Genomic DNA, 19497 nt, shown 5'->3' with positions numbered 1-19497 from the left:
CCAAAGTTGCCTACTGGTTATGTCGCTTGCCCGCCGGGGAATAAAGTATGCCGTTGAATTAAAATGGCAGGATTCGACCAGATGTCGGGCATGCGCCTGTCACTCAAGTGGCAGGGCTGAACCGAAAACAGTCAACTGGCGTGCCAAGCAGACTATTTGTAGCTTAATCCGGACCATCTCTTGGCGTTGTTTTACGTATCTCTTCCTTAGGCTTAGGTAGCTAACTGATTCTCCATTGCTGAGGACCCGGGCATTTTCTGATTCCTCTTGTCGCTTCTGTTAGAATAGTCCCCGCGTAAATTGCTATCGGCCGTTCGGGCAATGTCGGGACTTTGAAAGTACAACTCATCCATCGCCCACCACTTTAGACGGCCCGGTTTATTATTGTTGACGGAAGCTGGACATAACAGTTGTCTTCTCAGCGGTTTTTCTTGGGAATCTCCTATTAGCTCCCTCCTTCCCTCCACCGTGCCAAAGCCGTCGTTCACCATGAACTGCCCCTCGCGAACCGACGACACCCTGGGGCATCCAGGCTGGAACCAGAACCCGCCGCCTCTGAACGCCGACGCAACAACCAGGGAGGACTTCAATGGCATGGCCAATTCCAAGGTTCGCAGAGGACATATATCTGGCCTGGGCGAAGGAGGCGGCATCTCAGTGCTAGAAAGCCCGGTTCCAGTCCCCAATAGTAGGGACGAGTCGGCCCTCAAGGCGGGCGCAGCCGGCGGGGCGGTCTCTGCATACTCCAGGCACCAGCCTGAGAGAAACAGTGATTCGCCTCGCCGTTCTTTTCCAACCTTTCCGCGCATCTCTACTATTCCAGCTCGCGTCTTCCAGAGCCTCGTCAAGTTCGCCCGTTTCGTCGGGCCCGGATTCCTTGTTGCCGTCGCCTATATCGACCCAGGAAACTATGCCACCGATGTTGCAGCCGGTGCGGACTTTCGATACGCGCTCCTCTTTATCGTCCTCCTGTCGAATCTGTTCGCGATCTTCCTGCAGTCGCTATGTATTAAGCTTGGGACGGTGACAGGGTTGAACCTCGCGGAGAATTGCAGGGAGCATCTTCCCAAATGGTTGACGATCATCCTATATATATTCGCTGAGGCAGCTATTGTTGCAACGGATATAGCAGAGGTACGGGCACTATATTTCACTTTTGATCAAATTTACTAAATATCGGTTCAGGTTGTTGGCTCTGCAATCTCCCTCAACCTCCTTCTTAATATCCCACTTGTTGCGGGCTGCGCCATCACCCTGGCGGATGTCCTCTTTATCCTGATCTTCTACAGACCGAATGGTTCAATGTGGGGTCTGCGGCTGTTTGAGTTCTTTGTCATGGCCTTGGTGCTGGGAGTAGTCATATGCTTCTGCATCCAGCTCTCCCTCATCAAAGAGCAGTCGATCGGAGACGTGTTCCGCGGCTACCTCCCGTCTCCGGCCGTAGTTCAGTCTAATGGGTACACCACCATTCTCTCCATCGTAGGGCCATACTGACCTTCATAGGCTATACCAAAGCTGCGGCATCCTCGGCGCAACTGTCATGCCCCACTCCATGTTCCTAGGCAGTGGTATTGTACAGGCCCGCCTCAAAGAATTCGACGTCATCTCCGGCTACGCCGACCCAACCGTCTGCATCGGCAGTATAAACGGTGAAGTCGAGTACCGCCCTTCTCTCCATGCGATCCGCGGCTGCATGAAATACTCAATCATTGAACTCGCTCTGTCCCTATTCACCTTCGCCCTCTTTGTGAATAGCTCCATCCTCATTGTTGCTGGTGCCTCCCTCTACAGCACCCCGTTTGCAACAGACGACGCAGACCTCTTCGGTATCTACAACCTTTTATCGTCTTCCATCTCCAAAGCGGCGGGGACGGTCTTCGCACTGGCCCTTCTCCTTTCTGGTCTTTCTGCCGGCATTGTTTGCACCATGGCCGGACAGATGGTGTCTGAGGGGATGCTCAACTGGAGTATTCGCCCATGGCTCCGTAGGCTCATCACCCGTGCTATCAGCATCATCCCCAGCATTGTGATTGCCGGGGCGGTGGGAAAGGAAGGCCTTAATAAGACGCTTACAGCTAGCCAGGTCGTGCTCAGCGTTATACTGCCTTTTGTCAGCGCGCCGCTTGTTTATTTTACTTGCCGCAACCGGTACATGACTGTGCCCATGGAGCGGGTACATGATGCAGATACAGATATAGATACAGACGAACAGACCCAGCCTCAGAACGCCGCAGAAAGTGACGACAACGGTGGCAGTGCTACCGAGGGCGTCAAAATGGGCAATGGATTTCTTGTTTCTGCTATAGCCGTCTTGGTCTGGGTTATTATCGCAGTCATGAATGTGGCCTTGCTTGTCCTTGTAGGGATGGGGAAGGCTTAACTAACAAACTAACCTTCTATCACCTATTTCTTATAAATCTCTCTGAAATTAGGTAGGTAGAATTATGAAACCAATCAATCCTTGTTAGCTACCGTTTCGCATCATAACGCATCCACAAAATGAAAGCTTTTTTGCCTCTCAGAAATGATACGGTAATACTCGTCAAGTAGATTGACTATTGCGTGCTGTTCCTGCTTTTTCAAACTAGGACGCCCGAGGGAGAGGTAGGGACCGCAAAAATGACCATGTCCTAGCCGTGATCAGACACAGTGGACATGCCACTGGACACGTAAAAGCGTGGCCAATCGTAATATGATGACGACTTGCCTACGTACAGGCTCTTACAACTTACCCTGTTCGCTGTAATACAAAACACCGCCAGTCATTTGTACCTCTCTATACCACAACTTGGACCCAATCTTCTCCCAGCATGGGGAATAGAAGCTCCTGAAGGGGTGAGAAGGCGAATTTCTTTAGTTGGGCCGATGGAGTAGGTCGGTTTACTGTAGTCTTACTGGATCTAATTCAGATGACAGAACATGGTATATATAGAAATTAATATTTTCCATCCAATGTACAATAATGTGATGCATTTAGTTTGACCAAACCCAAACCCAAAATAAATGAACAAGCTAATAAATCATGACTTGAACTGATCCTCTGTCACACCCTTGCCCATCGCTGCCGTACTGCTCACACCACCAGTAATCATCTTAAGCATGTTGTCAACATAGTTGGCACCAGACCACTTCTGGTGCGTGACGACATCAACTCCGTTAGCCATCTCAGGCTCCTGCACGAGCTCACCGTACGCACGCATGCCCTGTTTCGCGTAGGCCTTGGCGAAGGTATCGGAGATGAGCGCGGTTGTGTGCAGACCGGCGAGGGTGATGAACTGCCAGGCGTAACCGAGGGCGCCGAGACGCTTGATGTAGGTCTCCTGCTCGTCGCGGGGCATGGCCTTCTTCCAGTTGAAGGATGGGGAGAGGTTGTAAGCGAGCTTCTGCTCGGGCCAGACGGCGTGGACTCCGTCGGCAAACTCCTTGGCCTGGTTGTAGTCGGGGAGCTTGCTTTCCATCCAGATGAGGTCAGCGAAGGGGGCGTAGGCGACAGCGCGGTTGATGGCGCACTGGGTGCCGCCCTGGTAGCGGTAGTAACCCTCACGAGTGCGGGGGGCTTCCCAGTCGAAGTAGATGTCTGTGCCGGCGATTTCCTTGGCAATAGCGCGGGCCTCGAGGTTGGACTTGCCCTTCGACTGGGTGAGGTATTTCTCAATAGCAGCCTTCTTGTTGGGGAGCGGGCTGTTGTTGATGGCATCAACGACGGCGTCGTTGAAGAGCTTCAGGCCGGCCTTAGCAAGCCACTCGTCTTCGATGGCCTGGAGCTCGGCGCCGTTCTTGCCGGCCTGTTCGGCCATGACCATTAGGTCATTGAGGGGTTGGATATCGGGGTTGGTGGAGCCGATGATGAAGGGGTGGTCACGGTGGTCAATGGTGGATGTGATGAGGGTAGCAGCCTCGGAGTCGGTACGGGCAATGGCAAGCAGGTCGGTGCCCATGATGTCGGCCTGGGCACGGATGGCCACCAGGCGGTTGATGTGTTCGCTGATGGGCACAAGCACCTTACCAGCCATGTGACCGCACTTCTTGGTACCGGGGGCCTGGTCCTCAATGTGGATACCAGCAGCACCACGCTCGACGAAGAGCTTGGTCAGCTTCATCACAGCAGTAAGACCACCATGGCCGGTATCAGCGTCGGCGATGATGGGGCGAAGGTAGTCAACGTTGGCGACCTTGTGACGCTGATCCTTGGGGGTAGTCATGCGTTCCTCGCGCTGTTTTCGGTCGTGGAAGAGCTGGGCCATCCACAGGTGGTTGACCTTGTTTGGTACGGTGTTCTACTGCCGTTAGCAGGGTGTCCAATCTTATAGTATTGGTGGTATGCGTACCATAGGGTAGTCTGCAAGATCGGGAGAGGGCTCATCGGTGGACGAGGCAGTAGAAGAACTCTGCCAGCCGGAGACGTAGACGGTGTCGAGGTACTTGGCCATCTGGGTGACCATTGTCGGGTCGAGACAGCCATAGGTGAAACTAGCTTCCTTGTTCTGGGAGACGTCAGTACTGAGACGTAGCCGGCACATGGCCAAGACAGAGCCAAAGACCGACCTTGAAGTTACGCTCCAGAATCCCCCACAGTTTCTTCGCCTGGACGTTTGAGGGGTACTCGATCTTCAGGTTTCCACGCTTGGCCACAATCTGCTCAGCAGTAAAAGGGCGCTTGGTGTACCTCCATCGAGAGTCCTTCCACCAGTTCTTGACAGCAGCAACCTCGTCCCAGTACCTCTGATCTTCTTCCTCAATGTAAGACATGATGGCAGTATTCAGCAATTCAAACTTTTTGAAACAGGATAGTATGAGATACTATACAAGTAGGACTGTCAATGCAGTAAAGAGAGGCACACGACAGTTAAACGAGGATCAGCCTCGAAGATAAAGGTAAAAAAAGGAGAATACAGGAGAGGAGAGGGATTATAGTTTCAAAATTCAAGAATCACAGGCCAAAACCCGGGGAAAGACTCGCAGTTATATGCCAATGCGTCAGAGGTCCATCAACCTCAGTATGACTCTTAGGTCGGTAAACGCTCGGCTCAGCGGGACAGGCAGGAATGCCTGAAGGCAGGCCGGGAGACCTGCAACCGGCGAAAAGTCGCTGAGCATCCCCAGGTTCACAAGCCAGCTCCGGGTACGTGACTGGCTGCTGTAGCTTCGGTAGAGAGGATCCAGATCAGCTTGATCCTCGGTCTAAAGGATTGTTGCCTTAGGCATCTTCCCACGCTTAACCACGCCGAGCCATCCCCGAGCCTTGAATTTTGGATTTCGCCACTGCCCCAGACCCCAGGAATGTTGCTAGTATTCTGGGACCCATCAGCGAGATTGTCGTCCGCATTTCCAACGGTGGATGAATCGGGATGCTTAAGTTTTGAGAGGTCATAGCATTCGATGATGAACGGATGGTTGATGGAAGAATGAAAGGCTGAGACCCAGCGATCAAGGATGACGTCAAAAACATGTGCTTTTAGAGTTTCATGACAAAACATGACAATCCGATTCTGGGCTTGGCCACATTAATCCTCCTGAATCTTTGTTCCGTACATACATCCTTCGGGACACGACAATCCCCAGCTTGGCCCAAAGAGACACAACCCGAGCTCTCATCAAGGTCGAGGAACACCTACCTTCCCAATATATCTCAGGTCATTCCTCAGACTCTCACTTTTTATCACTTTCTACCAGCGTATGACCAGACTCAAGTAATGAATTCACACATGTCCGTCTTGCTCAATCAGCCAATCCTAGCCCGAATCTCTTTCAACCTCGGCACAACCTGAGCTATTGGCACAAGCTCCGACGTCTATCAGGTTACAGTGTAGTAGACTGCCCTGAAGCTATCAGCTGCTGCATCAGCTGCAAATATCATAGGCCAAGCCACGAGCTATAATTCCAGCACCGTCGAATCACCAGCTTGCAATGAATGACTGGCGCGGCTCCACGAGAACAGCCTCGGGAAATTAAGGAGCTCCGGCCCGTGTAATTTCGATGTACCTTTTTGACTCAATACGTGCGACTGAGCAGGTGATTGTGCTTGAGACAAGTCGGGGTGAACGAGTCGGGCGGTTTCTTCTTCCAGCTCTATTGTTGTTGGTGCGAGTACGTACAATGAGTGGTTACCTTAAATGGTTACCCACGCCGCTGTATACCGGTAGACTACCATCCACTCTGCTGGCTCCATCACCGACTGTATGGGAAGAAGATATCGGTGAGGCCTTGGGCTCAGAGAGCGGCTCATCATGAGGCTACTCGCTTTGTGGACTCAATATTACTGATCCCAGCACGCTTTCTGTTCTTTCTGATATCCAGCGTCGTTGCAGCTCAGAGTCACAATGCCATAAACAGGTATCTTCAATTCCGCCTGCTCTTCAGCACTCGACGTATCATAGTAGTCCTGCGCTCCGTCCGCTGAGTATTCCAGAGGGGAACCTCAAGCAACTAGGAACGCCGCTTAAGCAACATTGAAGATGTTTCGACTAGATTCGAGACTCGCTGCATGACGGTGTTCAAGATTGCGTGCTTCGGCCTGTAGTTTCCAATCTGGATCTGCCGGAGTAGACATTGGGGGTGGTCCTCTTGAGGCATGACCGGGAAGCCAGCTATCTTGTAAGTCCGCTTCGCTGTGCTGCCAGGCATTCCTGCCTCACGGGACAAGAGCCCAGTTCGAGGATATCTTGTCTGTAACAGGCTGAGACACGGAAAGAAATGGAGGTGTTCGTCGAGTAGGTCGTCAAGATTCTTCCAATGTCGTCGGAGGGCCAATTCATCCGGTCATGTATACCGAAATGCGATATAATTAGAGACGTATCAGTGCGGTGGAGAAAAAGCTTCGATTCACAAAAAGGCTTATCAGTCATAGCTATGGTACTTGCTGCCATGCCACCGGAGCGTAGGCCTGTACCGCCTCGAGATGCGTAGTGTCTCAGGCCACGCGCTGGATTTAGGATGCAATAATGATTACCTCGTGGACGAAAGCGTCAATGCTAAAGAGACTATCAGTTCCAAGAAAGTCTGCGGTATGGCGAAGAATCAAGGTATGAATTCAGGTGGTAGTTCATGAAAGATTTCCATATGGGATATGATTTGAAGTTGGATTTAAAGGTGAAGTTCGATGCAGATGCCCAAAGTGACTGGGTAGAGTTCGCAGAGCGTCCCTGCTGGCCCCTAGTCATTTATATATTCTTATTTCTCTCTGAACCGTCTATCGACACTCCAACAGCAGATTTCCTGGGAGTCTACATCATATCCGTGTATTAACCATCATATTCTCGAAACTCAGAACCGACAGCTACATCTATGGTATTTTGGTAACAAGGCCCGGCCGTGTCCAAACTGCTTCAGATAAGACTTGGACCGGGCGAACAGGCCGAACGAAATCAGACGTTAAGTAACACAATCAATCACTCAAATCTGTTTTCAAAAACGGTGTCACCACCCTGCGCAGAAACAGCCTTGCTGTACGTCTCCCATGGAGTGACTGCACCAAGAGCACGTCGCTGATGGGCGTTGAGCATCTCCAGGCCGTAAACGTAGCTTGCATTGACCCAGCCGAACCTAGTTGGCGATAGTTAGCATACAACAGTCAAAAATGGTAGCAGTGGGAGCATACCCTTCGCGAGGTGCGCCCTTGAAGTCGACGCCCTGGTTGCCATACTCGGCATCAACGCGGTGAGGGTCAATGGGTCGGGTCACATCGTATTTCTCGACGACGACGCCGTTGAAGTCAACGAACGCCTTGGTGATCATGTAGAGCCACTTGTATGCAAGTCGCTCGGCCTCTTCCTGATATCCGTAACGGGCGAACCCGGTCCACGCGAGCATCTGCTGCGGCGCCCATCCGTATGGGTAATCCCACTGCCGAGTAGGTCGATCTAGTCCAACAGCACCACGAGACTCTTCAGTGCCTGAGACAATTCCACCAAACTCCTCGAAGCGGGGAAGCGCCTTGGTGATCATTGCAGAAGCCTGGCGTGGCGTGACAAGCCCAGCCCACATTGCCCAGAGGGTCGTGGCGCTCTCATAGTTGGTCCGTTCTTGTTTGACCGTGTCGTAATCAAAGTACATTCCCTTTTCTTCATCCCAAAGGTAGGTGTCCATCCTCATCTTTCTTCTGCGCGCCCGGCGGTCCCACACAGACGATGATTCGCTTTGGATATCCTTGGTGGCTGGTGTTCGGAACTCGACTGGAATCTCGAGCTTGTCCTTGAAGTAGACGCGTATTACTCGCGCAATATCGACCTCATACTTGTATAAAAGGGAGTTCAGGTCAACAGTGGCAAGATTGCCGCAGACTCTCTCCAAACGGTAACTGGTGTCGTGTCCAGATTCTCTAACCGCCCTGTCGTGCATGAAGTATTCGTCCAGTTCCGGCTCCTTGACTATGCCATTGTTGTAGGCCTGGACAAACTCTTTGAATTCCATACCATGTTTCTCGGCATACGGGGTAAGAAGATGGAGGAAGTGAGAGGCTTCCGTCTCAGGAGGTACTCCAATACCCGGTGAGCGATATCTTGACAGGCCCGACACAGGGTCTAGACGCGGCTCAGCCATCCAGACACTGTAGTACTCCTTGATGGCTGCTAGAATTGCGTGACGAAGGAAATCCATGGCGCCTGGTTCATTCTGGATGCGGTCGTACACACGTAAAGCCATATCAGTAAGGAAAGGTGGTTGGGATCGTGTCAGATAGTACGACCGGTTAGCGTTGAGAATCTTTCCATAATGCTTAATGCAGAAGCAGAAATTGATCACCATGGCTTTTGCAAGGTCGACCCTGTTGCTAGCCAAAAGCCCCAGTGATTCCATGTAGCTATCCCACCCGTAAAGCTCGTTGAATCGCCCTCCTGGGACCACGAAGGGAACTCCGGCGAAGTCGGTCTTCCCGGTCTTTTCATCGTACTTCTCCTCCATGGCCAATGCGAGCAGCCCGGGCTTCGCATTCAAGTCTCGCACATATTCTGGTGTGATTTCAGCAGCCAATTCCTGAACATCAAGACGCAGTTCAGGTTTCTCTTCCGCGATTCTCCTGTAGTACTCCAGCTGTTCGGGAGCACCGGGTGGAACATAAATACGCGGCCGAGGATCGTCAGTCCAATCCTTGGGATCCCTTCCAGCCACCTCGATATTACGCCCGTCGATTCTTCTAGTAAGAGAGTTCCAGAAAGAGTTCTTGATAAGTCGCGAAAGCCGAGAGACAGGATTCTCAGAAAGACGTTCCTCATCAAGGACAATCTGTTTACGCCCATAATCTTTAGCAATTGTTAATTCTTGGAGGAGGTTCGACAGCATATATGTGCCTCGCACGTCGAACCTGTTGTAACCATGGGATGCAGCCGTCCCTACGGAGAAAACCTAGAATCAAGGTCAGTACTGCTTGTCCTATGACTATCAGAAAGCCAGTACGCACCTTAGGACCAACATCCTCGATGGTGATTTGCATGTTCCTGTCCGAATCCTCTCTCTCAAGCAGACTATGAAGAGTAGCGTCGACATCGATAAGAAATTTCCTGGGGTTGCCAGACGTCGGGTCTGTGAACAAACGGTCAATACACAGCTTCCAGTCTTACGGCATGCCTAGTTACGCACCCATGCTACCACGTCTCGTATTACGGTCACCCAGAATTTCATGGAGGTCTTGTCGGTTAAACGATTTCAAGCTCTATTCGGCAGTCCCCATCAGCCATGCCCTTCCATTACTCGCCTATTATAACAGCACATACCGAAGAGAACGCACGTCGGCGGTTCTTGATCCGCTCAACAGACTCGGGGTTCCCATAGTAGATATCCGGGTGCTGAAAAGGATCACCACCGGAACTAGACCGTCGATGGGCGGTGCGACCGTTAATCCCGTTCGAGGGGTTTGGAGGTAGTGCCGAGTCGTCCATTGTGTCTGGTTCTCGCTCGTTCCGACGCAGTTCTGAGTGAAGAGAGAAAAAGGATATCCAAGCAGTTGATTAACGAATGCTCTTGGGCTGAACTGCAAGTATCTCGCGTGCCCCGCGTAGTCGGTGAGATGATAACGGCGGTCAAGATCACAGCTGATATGGCTCGATTTGACTAGGAAGTAGAGTATGTCTTGGGGCCAAAAGCAGTTAGTTAAAAGTCAGTAATGACAGGCGGAGGTTAAATGTGCTATGAAGGAGATTGTAGGAATTGTGAAACGAGGGTTTGAAGTAGTTCCTCCCAACGTTATGACGGCATGGGCCCGCCATGGATGACATAACCGACCTACCCACTGCTGCACTATGCGGTAACTGCGGCCGCTCGAGTGGCCAACTCCTCTGATTTTGAAAGAATGTAAATCGGGCGTGAGGGGAGTGTTTAAATTCCCCAGTCTACTCATTCAGCTAGTCGCGACAAAAAGGGGGTACTTAGGCTGGGCTTATTGTTGAATCCACGTGATGGTTTCTTGCCGACTGCACATGTAAATGAGTCCGATGCCAGCAATACACCATAAGTGCATTCATTCCACATTTATGATCTTCGACTAGTCATTCATCATTGATCTCAGTCATGCTACGCTAGCGTCCTGCAACGGTCAGAATTGACAGTCTGAGATCCAGCTGTATCTCGGATCTGCCCAAGAATCCGTTCGTTCTCAGTCTAGCTCCGGTAACCCAACCCACGCCCGCCAAGCCAAGCCACTTCACCGATTCACCGGTCGCAAGACCGGCTAAAGATAGAGCTATTGGAGGTCTTATCGGGTATGGTACCGGCGAACTTTCAACGACCGGTTCTCCGACCAAAGACCCTTTGAACTGTACATCGTTACATGGTCATCCTCCACCAGGCGATCGCTTGGAAGGAGCACTGCACGGTCCAGCTGACTAGGCATTCCTCGATGGCGGCCTCGAATCATCAACGCACAGACCACGAGTTTACTGAAGGTCGAGAATTGTGCGGAAAAGGATGTAGAGACGCCGGTGTATCCTAGGCTAAGCCCGACATTGCCACTGCGTTGGGTGTCAGACTCTTATCCGCAATGGCGAATAGGAAGGACTTACTATGCAGAGACGGCTTCGAAGAAGATGGCAAACACGGAAAACCCCTGTTGCTTGTTAGTGATTTAAGAGGTCTGGCGTCCAAGCTAAAGGGCCAAACCGTACCGGCTCTGCAGGGTTCATAATCCTTTTGGATTCCGCGACGCAAATGCAAAAAATGCCTAGGAAAATGTACCATAGGTCGAAGCTCAGCTGGTTTCGCATATGGGTCAAGATATACCCCTTGCCGTTCTCGTCCGTCTCCGGCTCTGGGGAGTAGATTCCGAGAGATTTCTCCTCGTATGTATTCGAAGCTCGAACGGTAATTGCGATAGGGTAAACCGCAATATACATCATAACAAGCAGACTGAACTGAACTGCTGGGTTCACGTCCGCTAGATTGAACGAGGCAGTCCCAGTATGCCGAGCCGATGCTGCCTGAAAGATTGCCGCTATAACTCGTGGTCCAGCAGGGACGCCGTTCACAGCGGGGTTATCCAAATCCAACAGGAGAATTAGAAGAGTGTCGATGAAGTTCAGGATGAAAATGATTCCAGCTAAGGCCCAGGTTGGCCGGCTGCGAAAAAGCAGCACGTAGCAACGACGCGGGTACTTCAGGAGGAAGTTGAGAGGTTCCCTGAGAGATGAGTCCCCAGGAACAAGCTTGAACATGAACCAGATCACAAGTCGCAGAAAGCACGGGTACAAAGTGTTCCCGGCGTATGCAAGGAAGCTCATGACAAACAGTGGAAATGTCGCTTCCTGAAATGATACCATTGAGTCTGGCGTCAAGGTAAGCCCTAAGTTATTCGACATTGTCTGTGCCGAGTAGAAGGCCCTATGGTGAGTTAGAATTGAACCGGAAACAATGTAGCAGCTGATGCATACCACCAAACTGGGTTCAATGCGCATTCGTCAAGATAGTCTCGATATTTCATATTCGCATTCTGAATCCAGGCAGCTAGGCACACAGCACCGATCAAATGAATACCCAAGAAGTATCCTGCCAGAAGTTAACATTGTCCTTATGGTCTCGCCCCAATTTGGAACTCCATACCTATCGCGATCTTCAGCAACAGACGGAGACTCCGGTACTCAACACCACCGAGATGTTCGCGATCTCTCGTAGTCAAATTCAAGAACTGTGAGTTCCTTCCCAAGGTAGCCTGTGATGAGAGACCCGGAAGGCTCAGGTCTTTGGAGAGTGAAACCGCAATCCCTGTATCTCGATGTTTCCTGGGAGTTTGGGCGAATGTGAGGACACCAACCTGATGGACAGATGCGTCGCTCAATCGTCGACGGGCTCTCACATCGCCTCCATCAATGTCTGTGTCGTCCGCCGAATCTAACAGGTGAGCAAGGCTTCTACCTCCGGGAATTTAGGGAGGGAGACGTACCATCTTTTTTAGGAGTGTGATCGATTTCGATGATGGGACAGCCCCTGTCGCGTTCCCTAGGCGGAGGAATATACAAGGCTTTCGATGTGTCGCTGAAACTTACTGCAGGTCGACTCACTTCCAAGCTACCCTTAGCTGAAGCCCCGACCTGGATGCTTGTCTCGCGCACTTCCTCTGAGGCCTTGTTCTCTTGTACGCCTTGATTACCAGCTGGCTCTGTTGGCTCCGCATTACTACCTGACTGAGCCTCTTGGTCAAATTGCGTGGTATTGATCGCGGAAACTTCCGGACGTTGACGGAGAACAGAGGGCGCTATAGACGATGGCAGAACATTAGCTTTCAGGCTCAGACGAAGGAAAAGGAATCGGGAAATACCTATTTTCTTCAACCGCTTCTCGAACCAGTGTAATCGAATAACGACAATTAGGATATTGATGAAGCCCAGATTCGACACGATTGGGATAAAGTACAAGAAGAGCTGCTGGTAGGTTTTGAGGTCCTTCAGGTCAATCCTTGCGCACCGTCAGCGTTCCCTCCTTACACTCAAAGTGTGCAAGCCAAGGTTGACGTACGGATTCAATCCAGACTCTGTGGACGAGCTGACTCCGAAAAAGTACGAGTCAATAGCGCTCACATTGCCATAAGGGTAGAAGACCGCTAGCCCTAGGAGACCGAGGGAAATAATATATACGTCTGTCGGTATTAGTCTAATGCACCTAGTGAGGGAGACCGCAGGCGCTTACAGTGCAAAAAAATGAAATTTATAGGTATCTTCAACATATTTCCCGGCGGAAGCTTTAGATATCCCTTAGCAAGCTGTTAGTATTGAGAGAATCCATGCAGCAAGGAAGAACCCGGTGAAAACAACAGCCTTTATAAATCTCATAATGGCGCAATAAGCCACATCCTCAAGAGTCATCCTCCGGCACCCAGTGTGACAGAATCGAGATAGGTCGAGTTTAGTGGATGTCTACCGTCAGCTCTTGATGATAGGTTCCACTGCCGCGTAGATGAGATGGCTCCAGTAGATCCAGTGAGGCATTTACAAATCCAATATCATCGAGCGATGCTCTCCACCCCACGGATCCTTCGAAAGCTGCTCATTTACTTTATCTGAGAGGGAATATTGTCAGCCAATTGTCAGGATCCGCTGGCGTTTATTTTATTTTTATAGTGAAGGCCTCAGCCTCCACAAACTGACAGGCTCGGCAAATGCCACCGCGAAATCGGTTCTTTGAATGTCAAAAATGTCTTGGCCTTTGAAAATTGTGGCGCGTGGTTGCGGATCGGTTGTTTAGTTTGGGCTGTGCTATATGTGCTGAGAAGGTCATCTGGTTAGTGGAAGGCTCGAGAGTTGGCGGAGTGTAGTCACAATATCCTGACGTATGAAGACAACGCGCTGGCAAACTACCGAAAGAAATTGTGATTGAAGATGGTTAAAACTTGCCTGCTTGAGCGTTTTCTATCAAGGGCTCCACCTGATTGGTCGCCGATGTCGTCTTCCCAGCAATTCTATCATTCCTATAATACCCAGAATATAATATACTACAGCTTCGCAGCAACAACACTACCCCCGTCGACTGCGATCGTCGACCCATTAACATATGCGCCAGCCCGACTACTCAAGAATAGGCAAGCCCCTGCAACGTCTTCTGGCGTACCGATACGTTTTAGTGGAATACCAGACTCGATCTGCTCCCGGAAGTTCTGCAGCGTTGCGGCCATCATCTTACTCTGGAACGGGCCGCAGGCGAGAGTGTTCGATCTATGCTAGGTCAGTAACCTCCAATACGTCCAACAATACAATCGAGCAGCGGTCTTAAAGCACATACGTGATATTCCTCTTCCCAAGATGGTTCGCGAGAACACGGCTCATATGATGCAGGCCCGCCTTGCTAGCACTGTACGCAAATGTCTCCAACGCCGGAACCCTCAGTCCATCGATACTACCGATATTGATGATTCTAGCGGGGTCATTCGGCGCCGCAGCCTTCTCCAGTAGGGGAGTAACGAGCTTCGTAAGGTCAAAGACACGGTGGAGGTTGAGCGTAAGAACCCTAGTCCATGCAGAAGACGGGTACTCGTCGTAGGGAGCACCCCAGTTTGACCCGGAGTTATTGACAAGGACGTGGAGTTCTAGAAGTCCCATTAGCTCTCCCTTTCTCCGCTAGGGTTTGACACGTACTGCTTTCCCGCTTGGCAAGCTCCTCAGCAAGCTTCTTGACATCCTCCTCCTTATAAAAATCCGCCGGAATGGCGTGCGCCTTGCCCTTGCCGAGCGCATTGAGCTCCTTCACGGCTTGTTCGCAAGCCTTCGCGTCCCGGGAGGAGATGTAAACGGTTGCGCCGTTCGTGACGTATCCCTCGGAGATCATGCGGCCGATGCCTTTGGCGCCGCCGGTGACTAGCACCACTTTGCCCTACGAGATCTTGATTAGCTTCGTAGCACAATGCACACGGCGTATGCACACGGCGTATGCGGAGACGTTGCGTACCTTGACGTCGAATAGGCTCTGGAGATCCATTGTGAGTTGAGTTTTGTTCACAGTATGAGAAAAAAATGATTTTATAAGTTACAGGAGAAATCTTGCGACTTATGTACAGAGAGATCGAGGCACTGCCTCCTCCCCAGCTCGACCTCAACCGAGAGCACCCCAGACCGAGCTGGGCCGAGGCTCATGGGCGGAACAACATTAGTCCGTTATGACCGACAGTCGCCGATTGCATCGAAGTATCCCCGCTAGTGAAGTGGATTCGCTGGAATGTTATCGTAATATATACTAATAAGGTATGGAATCGGAGAATAGAACCAAATGGTTAAAGTTGTGTGAGTGAAGGGTACTGCTAGCGTTGCTCACAATACCCCAGGCCTAGAGGGGATAGATCACCACGCTATACCCGATTAATCAAGTGGGATACTCATCGTGGGGCATGAGTTTTAATGTTTCTGAACATCAGCCCATCTTTGCTACTTCATTTGCGCAATAGGCATAGCATTTCAAATTTCTATTACTGTCACTCTTTACTGCCTCTTTATACCCGTTTGTCAGGCAACCCCATAGACCAGCTTCTAACATTACTCTATACCCCGCCACCCCTTCGATCACACCACCAAATAGAATGGAAGACCTCCTCTCGCGCCACCGCAAAGAACAAAAAGATTTACAAGCCCGCATTACCCAGAAGAAAAAGTCCGCAACCAAGAAAACCCGCCGAGGAGTTAATGATGAATGCGAGCGGCTCCAACGAGAACTCTCCGAGCGCCATCAGGCAGAGATTGCGGAATTGACCGGCGAGACACTACAAAATGAAAGCGAACCTCCCGTTGACGACTTGGAGACTTTAAGTTTAAATAGCGACAGTGCGACGAATGGGGATACTAAGGACTTGGGGAGCACACCTAATGGCACTGCGGGAGAGTCAACAACACCAGATTCGGCTTCAGCATCAGCATCAATTTCATCAGGGTCATCGACGCCGGGCGCAACGAGCACAACCACCCGCACCAGAAAACCCAACCGGCAAAAAGCGCGCCTGGCCAGACGCGCCGCAGAACAAGCTGCAGCCGCAGCCGCAGCCTCAGAGGAAGCCTCTCAGTTAACGAACCACCGCGGGAACGAACAAGAGGCGATGGAAGCGGCCTTCAAGAAACTCAACCTGAAAGAAATCGAAATAAACCCAGACGGCCACTGCCTCTTCTCCGCTGTCGCAACCCAACTAGACGAACTGGGCCTGGGACTGCGCCCCGATCCCTCGCGCATTGTCATAGGACCCACAACTCAGACGCGGATCGATACAGTCGCAAGTCCCAAGCACGATGGGTATAGGGCCGTGCGTGCGGTGACGGCGGATTTTATTGCTGAACACAAAGATGAATTCGAACCGTTTATGGAGGAGCCGCTGGAGTCTTACACGCGGAAGATTAAGCTCACAGCGGAATGGGGCGGGCAGTTGGAGCTGCAAGCTATTGCGCGGGCTTATGGGGTGGATATAAATGTCGTGCAGGGTGATGGGAGGATTGAGAAAATTGAAGCTGGGGATGCTAATGAGGAGGAGCGGGCGAAACGGGTTATTTGGTTGGCATATTATAGGCATACGTATGGACTTGGGGAGCATTATAATGCTTTGACGGCGAAGGCTTAATGTTCATGGGAAAGCGGTCATGCATTTATTGGCGAATGACTAGATGGATAGTGTCTGGACATCACCCGGAATCATTCTGGATATATAAAAGTCTCCTTAGCTAGTAGCCTTGCTTAAGGGGCTAAGAAGCTACTCTTTTCAGGCTCAAAGAAATCGAAAGCAGAGCAATATTGATAAGAGAAAAACCTTCAATATTAATACATCAGCTGCTAAGTATATACATGAAATGAAAAAGAGAGTCCGAGCCCCTCGGGCCAGAAGAGTATAGTGAAATGGCTCTAATATAGAAAGACATGACTGACGTAGCGTTCAAGAGCTCTCCTTGCGGACTAATTGGGCCGCTGAGCGGGTCCTCGGGTCTTCGTAAGAGTTGTGAGTGTCTTGCTTAAAAGACCCAGCTTCAGTCTCGACTTCCTCGAGCCGAATAAACTCCTGCTCTAGTCGGACGCCTTCGACGGTGGATACAGTGGGCGGGAGCGCTTTTGAAGAGATGTGCTGCGACTGCCGGGCACGGGAGCTGTTTCCAGACTGGGAAACAGAGGCACCACTGACCTTGTAATTATACCGATTTGAACCGTATGCATAGGTGTCAGTTGGCTTCGTGACGAGGCGAATGAATAACGTTCTCATGGCTGGCATGCAGGCACATAGGATGGCCACATCGAACTCCAAAAGGCTCCATATTCCCACCGGGACGAAATCCTCTGTACAGCCCGTTAGCACTCCGCTGGACTGTGAATATAACCAACATGGACGTACTTGTTGGGTTTTGTGTGCTGTTGAATCCCACTGTTTCCACGAGCCGCATTATACTGATAATGGTGACCCTGCATACTATTAGATCTGCAAGCATCGATGTAGGAGCCATGTGTGTTGGACTCACGCTAAGCCTACGCCAAACATGAACAGCACCGCAAGACGTTTCCCAAACGGCATGTGGAGCTTAAGCACAATCGGCATAGGTATGATAGTGATAGCAACGTCAAGAATGATGTTGATGGTAGAGTGTGCAAGAAGAATATCGTTATGACTGAGACAACTGCCTTTATGCTCCCCATCCCATGAGTTCCAATAGTGAGATATTGGGCGGCAAGAAAAGAGTAAGACGAAAAATGCTCCAACGCCCCACAAGAGGGTACAGGTAAGAGTCACGAAAACAGCAATGCGTAAGCCCCTATTCGGAAAGAGACGAAGATAGAGCATCAGCATGGACCATTTTACAAGAGCAATGCATATGCAATAGAGCTCTTCTTCAATAAAGAACAACTGCAGTAGTCATTAGTGGGGTATATCCAATCAGTTTCTGGAGCGGTCTTACCTTGAGTGTTCGCCTGATATCGTCGAACGGGACGGTCCATATATCTTTGCCGAGACCGGTATCTTTGACTGCACGGCATTAGCAGCATTTCAACCATAGATGCCACAGTACATACGTTTAAGTCCAATGCCGGAAATTGAGGCAGCAAAAAGCTGAAGTTGCGTTAGCACTTTCCATTGTTTCCGTCACGGTCAATTACCAAAGCAATGAAGATCAGCAAGTCATCCCAGCCCAATCGTTTGTCCATAGCACGACTCGTCAAGCGCAATGCGACAGAGATGATGGCGACAACAATACCGACAATGTTGGTAACGGGGAAAACGTGCGTATCATCACTGGTTGGCCATCCGCATAATGTGTATGTCATATTCTTCGCAGCTGCGAGTTCCGTCAGCGATGGCAGGATCGGGATCCTGGAGAGCGCGGAGGCGTACTCAGAGACTCCATAACCGTGCAGGACCCGAGAACACAGGCTGTTGACTGCGCATTGAGCTGGGCATCGCCGCAGACACAATCGAGGTCGTTGAAGGAACAAGTCGAGTTACCGACAGCTGAAATCAGGCACGTCAGCTGGAAGATGTCAGTAATCTGCAATCAGATGAGAAGGGATATGGGATACATACTGCACAGGATGGAACGTCTGGTGGAATCTCCATGTTGAGTATGGAGCAGACGAAGGCTGCGTCTGACGATTCACCGAGGAGGCTGTAGGATGCTCAGTCCTGCGCTCGGGGACACTGACGGTGGTTATATGAATCGTTGGTGGGGGCCATGGTACGTGCATGCTGCATGAACAGGTTCCTGAAGACCGTAGATCATGCAGATAACTCAAATGATGATGGCGATCTACGCAGCTACCAGCTTTCCGGGCATGAATTCGGCACAGCCCAGAGCAGCACGGACGCAGCAACTGCGAAGTCTTGACGTGAGGGCTGTACCAATTTCTGTTGCATCCATAGTTGCGATGACAATAATAGACGGAGTATGAGGCTTCCTGGTTGGTTCTTCAGCAAAAATTCGGCGTTTTGCGCATATCCATACCACAACAAGCACTCGGAGTTTACTAGTGCGCCTCGAGGTTTGGATTTGTGATTTTTTCAGTAGATTGGTTGGCCAGCAGTAGATCCAGCTTGCTGGTATGGCGGATCATTGCTGGGAGTAGTCGAAGTCTGGAGTCCGTATCCCGTAAACCCACGAGTCGTGTTCTGGCGCGCAGACGCCACTTGCCCTGCCTTTACACCGGAACGGTTCCGATTCACCGGCACGGCTCAATGGTCAGTTCGTCGATGCCAGCTTTTAGCCTTGTGAGTAGCTCTCGCATGAAAATAATCTCTGAATCTCCGCTTTAGAGTGTCGTCGCCAATCAAGCACTGGTGTTGACTGGAGGGCAGGATTCCCCACCCCAGTTTCCTTAGCGGCCGGCGATTTACCCAAAAACTGAGTCATGGCTTATGTAATTTGGATGGAGGATCGCTAACCGACTAGCCCAAGCTAACGGCGAACTACAGGTGACTATGTCTATATCGATGGTACGGAGAGATGTATGGAGTATCTCACAGTTATAACTTGCTTCACACTAGCCGTGGCTGCACCCACGTACACCGCCTTGCGTTGTACGTGGTCTTCAGTCAAACGTAAATTTCAGTCATACGAACAATTTTGAATTTCTACC

The 19497-nt window shown here is 50.8% G+C and overlaps 7 protein-coding genes across 7 annotated transcripts; 2 read left to right on the top strand and 5 right to left on the bottom strand.

Moving 5' to 3' along the window:
* Window positions 1-205: 205 nt before the first annotated feature.
* BDW70DRAFT_132507 (NRAMP family metal ion transporter) lies at window positions 206-2879 on the top strand. The gene is made up of 4 exons (XM_073736170.1): window positions 206-1134; window positions 1186-1457; window positions 1504-2629; window positions 2732-2879. The coding sequence occupies exons 1-3, from the start codon at window positions 490-492 to the stop codon at window positions 2378-2380; spliced, it is 1794 nt and encodes a 597-aa protein (XP_073597738.1). The 5' UTR covers window positions 206-489; the 3' UTR covers window positions 2381-2629; window positions 2732-2879.
* A 141-nt stretch (window positions 2880-3020) lies between these two features.
* BDW70DRAFT_158171 (isocitrate lyase 1) lies at window positions 3021-4749 on the bottom strand (the record flags this gene model as incomplete). Its single annotated transcript, XM_073740477.1, has 3 exons — window positions 3021-4277; window positions 4329-4484; window positions 4546-4749. 3 exons carry the CDS (start codon window positions 4747-4749, stop codon window positions 3021-3023), a joined length of 1617 nt encoding a protein of 538 aa, XP_073597737.1.
* Window positions 4750-7316: 2567 nt separating this feature from the next.
* BDW70DRAFT_18943 (alpha,alpha-trehalase) lies at window positions 7317-9981 on the bottom strand. Its single transcript, XM_073743473.1, has 5 exons — window positions 9708-9981; window positions 9574-9646; window positions 9395-9516; window positions 7598-9339; window positions 7317-7542 (listed from the first exon to the last, which is right to left on the bottom strand). The coding sequence occupies exons 1-5, from the start codon at window positions 9870-9872 to the stop codon at window positions 7389-7391; spliced, it is 2256 nt and encodes a 751-aa protein (XP_073597736.1). The 5' UTR covers window positions 9873-9981; the 3' UTR covers window positions 7317-7388.
* Window positions 9982-10684: 703 nt separating this feature from the next.
* On the bottom strand, window positions 10685-13144 carry BDW70DRAFT_148785 (putative potassium uptake transporter; the record flags this gene model as incomplete). The annotated part of the gene is made up of 9 exons (XM_073738917.1): window positions 10685-10940; window positions 10992-11035; window positions 11094-11805; window positions 11856-11970; window positions 12025-12312; window positions 12365-12676; window positions 12740-12863; window positions 12906-13027; window positions 13108-13144. 9 exons carry the CDS (start codon window positions 13142-13144, stop codon window positions 10685-10687), a joined length of 2010 nt encoding a protein of 669 aa, XP_073597735.1.
* A 765-nt stretch (window positions 13145-13909) lies between these two features.
* On the bottom strand, window positions 13910-14889 carry BDW70DRAFT_148784 (short chain dehydrogenase/reductase family; the record flags this gene model as incomplete). The annotated part of the gene is made up of 4 exons (XM_073738916.1): window positions 13910-14129; window positions 14197-14500; window positions 14550-14784; window positions 14860-14889. The coding sequence occupies 4 exons, from the start codon at window positions 14887-14889 to the stop codon at window positions 13910-13912; spliced, it is 789 nt and encodes a 262-aa protein (XP_073597734.1).
* A 446-nt stretch (window positions 14890-15335) lies between these two features.
* Window positions 15336-16697, top strand: BDW70DRAFT_132499 (deubiquitinase OTU2). Its single transcript, XM_073736169.1, has one exon. It carries the CDS (start codon window positions 15485-15487, stop codon window positions 16505-16507), a length of 1023 nt encoding a protein of 340 aa, XP_073597733.1. The 5' UTR covers window positions 15336-15484; the 3' UTR covers window positions 16508-16697.
* On the bottom strand, window positions 16654-19181 carry BDW70DRAFT_132496 (CFEM domain-containing protein). Its single transcript, XM_073736168.1, has 8 exons — window positions 18449-19181; window positions 18260-18395; window positions 18025-18203; window positions 17941-17977; window positions 17826-17893; window positions 17391-17773; window positions 17267-17334; window positions 16654-17211 (listed from the first exon to the last, which is right to left on the bottom strand). The coding sequence occupies exons 1-8, from the start codon at window positions 18479-18481 to the stop codon at window positions 16817-16819; spliced, it is 1299 nt and encodes a 432-aa protein (XP_073597732.1). The 5' UTR covers window positions 18482-19181; the 3' UTR covers window positions 16654-16816.
* Window positions 19182-19497: the final 316 nt, after the last annotated feature.

Source organism: Aspergillus foveolatus (assembly GCF_047715535.1).
Source record: "Aspergillus foveolatus strain CBS 279.81 unplaced genomic scaffold BDW70scaffold_13, whole genome shotgun sequence".
NCBI lineage: Eukaryota > Fungi > Ascomycota > Eurotiomycetes > Eurotiales > Aspergillaceae > Aspergillus > Aspergillus foveolatus.
The sequence above is the reverse complement of the archived record's forward strand: the minus strand, read 5'-3'. Positions and strand labels throughout refer to the sequence as shown.